Here is a 7,295-nt window from a genome sequence, read left to right as displayed (position 1 = left end):
AATGAGTCAATAAAATGAACATTCTTCAGTGTCTTTTAAGTTTGGGGATTGATTCTAGGAACTGGGATCAAGTATTGGTCTTGGGGGAAGGTAGGCTGAATAAGCTCAGAACCAGGTCAGCAAGGTCATGTCAGGTGGTGATGTAAAAATACTTTGGAAAAACAAATAAACAAGCAAATAAAGACCCAAGGAAATATAAGAAGTCAGGGAAAGCCAGTCAGAGGGGCTGACATTTGGGCTGAGAAACTCCAAAAGACCAAATGGTGCCAACCATACAGAAAGGTAGTCCAGACAGAGGGCACAGCAAGGACAAAGATTCTGCAGTGGGGACAAACACAGAGAATCAGAAAGACCAAAGTGGTTGGAGGGTGGTGAACCACAGGGAAAAGGGTCCAAGATGGGTGGGAAAGGCATGTAGGGCCACACCACATGGGGTTTGGTGGGATTTTATTCCAAATGCTTTGATGTATTAGTGAGCTACTGCTGTGTAACAAATCACCACATCCCTAATTTAGCAATTTAAAACAAAACACTTTTTTTTTTTTTTTAGTCTAATAGTCTCTGTGGTCAGGAATGTGGGCAGTCCTTCTCTGGGTCATTTACTTAAGGGTGTTTCACAGGGTGCAGTCCCAGCATTGGCTGGCCTGCAGACATCCCAAGTTCAGCCAGGGAAGACTCCACTTCAAGCTCCCGTGGTTATTGGTAGGATTCAGTTACTTGCAGGCCATTGATCAGACACTACCCTTACTTCTTGCCATGTCAGCCACTCCAACGTGACAGCGTGCTTCATGAACTGTGCAAGCCGAGGAGGTGACAGAACCTGCTAGCAGGGTTGAAGTCACCATCTTTTGTAACTTTATCACAAAAATGACATCCATCACCTTTGACATAATCTATTGGTTAAAAGCAAGTCACAGGTCCCACCCCCACTCAAGGAACCCCTGGCGGTCGGATCACCAGGAGCATTTTAAAAGTCTGTGTGACACAGGCCATTGGAGGTGTCTGAGAAGGGAGGTGACATGATCTGTCCTATATTTCAATGGGTCACCTCAGCCTCCTTGGGCACTAGGTGTGTGAGGGGGGCTGGGCAAGAGTGGAAGGCAGATGGCCAGTTAGGGGTTCCTGGGAGAGATGACACTGGATTGAAGGGAGGAGGTGACAGTGGAGAGGCAGAGAAGTCAGAAGAAAGAGCTGGGGATGACACCAGGGCCCGCTGAGACGTGCCTCCTGCCTGGGGGACGATGGTGCCTTGGACTCTTGTGTTTCTCCTCGACAGAGAGGGTGGCAGTATCCTCATTCTCCTCCAGCCCTCCTGAGGCCATACATTTGCTGGATGGCTGGCCAGCTCCGGAGGACCAGCCCATGAGCAGAGAACAGATGTCTCCTTGTGCCAGGTCAAGTGACTGACCCCAAATCCTCATTCTCATTAACCTGCACATGCTCGGACCAAAGCCAGTGGGCAAGGGGGAGGGAGGCCACTCACCTGCACCTGTGCTCACAAAGTCCAAGGAACTGGACAGGCTCAAGGGGGTGGGGTATGTATGTACCCGCTCCCATGCACGCAGGTGTATGTATGTGTCTGTCTCAGGTGGGCTGCAGTTGGAGTGGGGAATCGTCCAGCGCAGAGAGTCATCAAAACTGACCTGAGAATCTTAGGGCATCACTAACAAGTTCCAGAGTCAAGACTTTTCAATTGACATAAAGTCTTTATCTACTATACCTATCAAGATGAACCATTACTTGTTCACCATTTGTAATATGACTACATGGGACAACCTTACTGCTAAACATCTGATTGACATCTCATTTTATTCTCATAAGAGCCCCGTGAAGTTGACACTCAATTTGTTCCATTTCCTACTTAAGAAAACTGAGGCTTAGAAAGTTAAGTAACTTGCTCAAGGTGATGTATCACAGATCTGACCCTGGACTGTCTGACTCCATTGAAATCCATGTTCTCAATGGCTGCTATTGTCTCCCTGCCTCTGGTTTAGGTTGGTGGAAGATTAATTTCCTGGTTGCATAGAGGAAATCAGGTGGGTGCCACTTGCTACAGGGACTGGATTAGCTCTGACCAGAGCAAGGGGCAGGTGGTGCCCCCTGGTGGTAGTGGTAAGGAAGGACCAGTGGGTGGTAGCTTCAGTTTGCCCTTTTAGTGAGACACAGCTGTGTCCCAGGGAGCACAGAGCGGGTTCCATAGAGTCCAGCTGCCCCAGGCAAAGGGCTAGAGTGTGTCTCCTTTCCCAGGGCCCTGGGGATGTCCTCGTGCCTCCTGCCCAGGCAGCCAGGCACTGATCAGAAGTGATTCACACCAGTAACCCAAATGACATCACCAAACGCCACATTCTTATTCAAACCCAGGCTTTGCACCTCAGTTCTGACTCCTGCACATAGCACACTGGCATCACCTCAGTTACAACTCAGGGCCTCTGACTTTGGCTAATTTAGAAGTCATTGCTGGACTGTGTTTGCTACCAGGGTCCAGGTTTGTGGGGAAGGGGTATGTGCAGTGGCTGGAATTTCCTGGGGACCACCATGCCAAGGTGCCACCCCATGGGGAATCAGATAGGGTGGGGAGTAAGGCAAGATAGGAGGTGCCCTGAAGCTCAAGGAGCATGGCAGGGCCACAAGGGTTCTGGGGAGGGGCTTGGGAAGGTATGAAACCAGATTTTTAAAACATTAGGACAGCTAGGTGTCAGAGCCTGAGTTAGAACAAACTCTGGTTTGTTGCCTCTGAGCACAAAACAGAAGCAGAGCTAGCAAGGGGAGTCTCTGAGAGGTTCCAGTGGCTTCTCCTGCAGTGTCTGTCCTCCAGTCCTAAGAGCCCCCCACCCCCACCTGGGGAGGGTGCAGGGTGAGTGGGTGCGTGGCGCAGGTGGGGACTCTCAGTGCCTGTGTTCTATTTCAAGCTCCTAACACTGACTCATAGTGTGACCTTGCTGAGGTCATGGCTCTGTGTTTCTTGGGAGGGGGGCCGCAGGGGGATCAGAGGTGACAAAGTTTGCCTTTTCCCCAGGGATGGGAGTCCTAGACTATGGGGGACCTCCTGCTTCCCATGAGCCCCAGCTATGTCTGGTCCTACTGATAAAATTTAAAAAAATGTAGATTTGGATCCAAGGGATGGGGGGGGCACTCAAAGCCAAAAGCAAGTCGTCCCTGCCATTGTAAGAGGCGTGGCCACTCTTAGATGATGTTTCTCCCATGTTATATGAAGCACAGTCCCATACAAATAATTCCCCGCATGGGGAATTAACATCACTGCAAGGGGAGAAGGGAAGCCTTTTCTCCCTCACTTCAAGAGGAGGGACTTAAAGCAGTGGGTGGAATTGCAGAATCCTTTCATTACCAGGAGCCCCCTTTTACTATTTTGCTACCCCTCGACACCCCCCACCACCACCTGCTAGGCCCTCATTGACAAAATGCTCTGCATTTATTAGGTAGAAATTCGTGGTTTTCATTCATCAAACTCACTCATGAGTGACAGTTAAAGTTTCTGCCCAGCACAGAAGAACTAGTGCTATCTCGGAACTCTCTGCCAAGAATGACAGTGTCGACGCTGAATGACCTCTTCCTAGGTAAAAGACCAATGTTTCACCAGACTTCCTGAAATTTCGAAGAGGTCATCTCCAACAGACCCAGGCTAGGAAGCCCCCAGAAAGACTCTGGCTTGTGGTGGGGTCAGGATCAGACCTGAAGCTCAAGGAGCATGGCGGGGCTCATAGGCTAGTCCTTCAGCCAAGCAGCCCACTTGGCAGGGAGGCCTGTGTGCACCCTGAGACCCAGGTGCATAGGAGCATCAGTGCAAGATGGCAGCGCAACCAAATGCAGGCATCATGAAGCAATGGTGCTCAGGGCTCAGACCAGGAATGGGGCCCCTCAGTACTGGGCAGAGCATTCTGAACCAAGCCTGAGGTTGGAAAAGTACAATAGATCATTTGAAGGTGCTTCTGCAAGAAGAGTGGGGGTGAGGAGGGGCTCTTCTGCTACCCATTTGCACTGTGTGTGACTCTTGAAAACGGAATCACTGAATCTCACACCTGCTCAGGAGCATTCAGATCAGTCTTCCCAATGCTCCTTTTCAAGAGAGTGAGACCAGAGATGGAAGCCCAACCCTCCCAGCTGGGGTCCATAAAGGCATGCTGGGACCCTGGAAGAGTGGGAACATAGGGGACACCGGAGGTCCAGCTTGATAGCCTGGGTATAAGCAGGGGAAGAGCTTATGGACTCTGAGCACGTCAAAGCTCCCAGGGTGCCTCCTCCTCCTCTGGACTCCTGCAAACATTCTTCTCTTGGAGCCCTTGGCTCCATCCCAGAGGCTCAATTGTTTGATCCCAGGGCTCAGAGGCGTCAACAGCCTGTACCTTTGGAAAAAGACTGGGGGCTTAGCTCTGTGGTTTCAGAATCTCAGGCTCCACCAATCCCTAGCAGGGCCAGGGGCCTGGGCAGGGGCTCTGGGAGCCTGTTGCCCCCACAGCTGTTCCCTGGGCTATTTTGGTCCCCGGGGAGCTTGTCAATTCCAGGGTATTTGGACCAAAATAGCTGATAGCAGGACCATCCCCTGATGGCTCTGTGTGGACCTCCCCACGGGAAAGTTTGTAAAGTGGGTGTGGGGTAGCCAAGAGGGAACTCTCTGACAATGTCTGAGGTCCTCTCAGCCTTTGGACAGCCCTGGTCACCCACCTACCCGTCAAAGCTTGGGGTTGGTGGCAGAGGGAGGGAATAAAAATTTCTGAACATGGTTTCTTGGCTCCCTAGTCCTCCCACAGCCAGCTAGATACATAGCATCCTTTCCCATTTCACAGAAGGGGCTAACCGGGTTCAAAGAGGTGGGTTCACTGGTCCCACGCCACACAGTCTTGGACCTTGGGCCACCATGCCTCTTGTTAGACCCTCAGCGGATCCGTGCCGGCTGGATGCCAGTTCTATCACGAAGCTCAGGCCAGTATGGAAAGTGCTGACTGGTCCTGGCTGCCCTTGGGGCCACCGCGGGGGCCCTGGCAACCCAGGCTTCCCTCACTTCGCCTCACCGAGATGGGTCAACTGGAGGTGGGAGGAGGGAAGCCCTGTCACCCGGCAGCCCCTGGCGCGGCCCAGATAGCCTGTGGGGATTGTCCCGGGCGCAAAGCGAGAGTGTACCAGGTCACGCTCCCTTTGGCGAGCGGGCTGGCGAGCAGAGACCGCGCTTTGGCACCAGGCGGGCACTGGGGTGCGGGGCGCATGCCCCAGACAAGCCCTATGGAAGCCGCTCTCGGGCTCAGGAACTGAACTTAGGCGTCGAGTGCCGCTGGCCAAGTCTTACTTCCCGGCCCGAGTTGGGGCCCGCGCTGGCGACAGCCGCGAGGCTACCCCGCAGCTCCCACCTCCCCCGGGATTTTCCAGCGGGTTAATTTCCTGTGCCGGTAAATCCTTTTGCGAGCGCCTGGCTGCTCCCTCCCCGCCGCTCCCTCCCGCATCCTGCCGCCGTGACTCCCCCAGCCGGTCAGCGCCGCCGCGCTCCGTCGCCCCCGCGCGCCCGGGCGCACGCCCTCCCCGCCCGCCGCCCTCCGGCTCCCGGCGCCCTGCAGCCGGGGCCCTGCTGCGCGGCCACGCGCCAGGGCTCCCCAGAGAGTCGCGTCCGTGTCGCCGCGGCCGGCCCCGTCCCTGGGCCATGCGCCCCCCCGCCGCCCCCCGCCGCCCCGCCGCGGCGCTCGGACTCTGCAGCCTCCTGCTGCTGCTCGGGCCCGGGCACGCGTGCCCCGCGGGCTGCGCCTGCACCGACCCGCACACGGTGGACTGCCGCGATCGCGGGCTGCCCAGCGTGCCCGACCCCTTTCCCCTGGACGTGCGCAAGCTGCTGGTGGCCGGCAACCGCATCCAGCAGATCCCCGAGGACTTCTTCATCTTCTACGGCGACCTGGTCTACCTGGACTTCAGGAACAACTCGCTGCGCTCGCTGGAGGAGGGCACGTTCAGCGGCTCCGCCAAGCTCGCGTTCCTGGACCTCAGCTACAACAACCTGACCCAGCTGGGCGCCGGCGCCTTCCGCTCGGCCGGGAGGCTGGTCAAGCTGAGCCTGGCCAACAACAACCTGGCCGGCGTGCACGAGGCCGCCTTCGAGACCCTGGAGTCGCTGCAGGTGCTGGAGCTCAACGACAACAACCTTCGCCGCCTCAGCGTGGCGGTTCTGGACGCGCTGCCGGCGCTGCGCACCCTGCGCCTGGACGGGAACCCCTGGCTCTGCGACTGTGACTTTGCCCATCTCTTTTCCTGGATCCAGGAGAACGCGTCCAAGTTGCCCAAAGGTGAGCTGGGCAGGCTGGGCGGGCGGGAGCGGGAGCAGGAGGAGGCCACCGCAGCCGGGATTCCTGCCCGCCGGGGGGCTGAACCCGGAAGAGGAGTCTGGGGGCTCATCAGCAAGGGGCGAGGGCGAGTGGGTCTGGAGAGAGGAACTTTCCCTGATCTCTACTGGGAAAGGGGAGAGGCACACACAGGAGGGGGCTGGAGCTTCTTGACCCAGGTGCTTGTTTTTCTTTTCTTCATCAACTCACTTTCCCAAGTTTGGGACCCGCCAATTCTCCTGCCAGGTCTGTGCCCCTCTTGGTCAGATCAACTCACCAGGCCCAGGACAGCTGGGTTCCAGTTGTTTGTGGGTCCTTCCTAAGTGGAAAGCTCTCCCTCTGTGGGAAACAGCACATTCCCAGCACCTTGGAGAAGAGCCACCAGTTCTAAAGGCTGCTCAGCCTCCTTGGAGCCTAAGCGGGTGGGGTGTCTCTGCTTCCCAGCTCCAATTTGCTGCTCTGTCTAAAAGGGGAGCGGAGTATTCCTGGGGAGGAATACAGGCAGCGTCAGCCAGTCATGCAGTAATGATTTATGGGTTTGTGGTTTTTTCAGCCCAGATGTGAAAAAGCCGAACAAAAATGTCACAGCTTGTTGGATCCCCTGCTCTCCTGGTGACCCTTCCAGGGCCGACCTGTATGTACCTACTCACTTGGATGTACATACCAGGAATACAGGGTGCCCAGAGTTTAGGGGGTTTGGGAAGGTCGGGGGAGGGACACTAGGGCAGCGCTGAGGAGGGACGCCAGCATCCACGGGGGCAGACGTCCTCACGCTGGATGGATTCCAGCTTGTGAGCATCGTGCCCACAGTGACCTCTGAGCCAGATCTCGCCTCTCACCTTGCCTCCAAGGCTTTAGAGGACTGGGGACTAGCACCGTAAGGCACATGTTTTAAAAGGCGATATAGGTGCAGACTTGGCTGCAGTATACCTTTTATTCCATTTACTGAGAACTCAGAGATGCTGCTCACCTGGATGC

General features: G+C 55.6%; 1 protein-coding gene across 1 annotated transcript in view; it reads left to right on the top strand.

The window, feature by feature from the left end:
• Positions 1–5,647: 5,647 nt before the first annotated feature.
• Positions 5,648–7,295, top strand: part of Lrrc38 (leucine rich repeat containing 38) — a 33,687-nt gene continuing 32,039 nt past the window's right edge. Inside the window, exon 1 of the mRNA XM_071618682.1 lies at positions 5,648–6,281. Within this exon, the coding sequence (XP_071474783.1) occupies positions 5,648–6,281 (634 nt within the window). The remainder of the gene's footprint in view (positions 6,282–7,295) is intronic.

Source organism: Marmota flaviventris, chromosome 10 (assembly GCF_047511675.1).
Source record: "Marmota flaviventris isolate mMarFla1 chromosome 10, mMarFla1.hap1, whole genome shotgun sequence".
Taxonomy (NCBI): domain Eukaryota; kingdom Metazoa; phylum Chordata; class Mammalia; order Rodentia; family Sciuridae; genus Marmota; species Marmota flaviventris.
The sequence above is the reverse complement of the archived record's forward strand: the minus strand, read 5'-3'. Positions and strand labels throughout refer to the sequence as shown.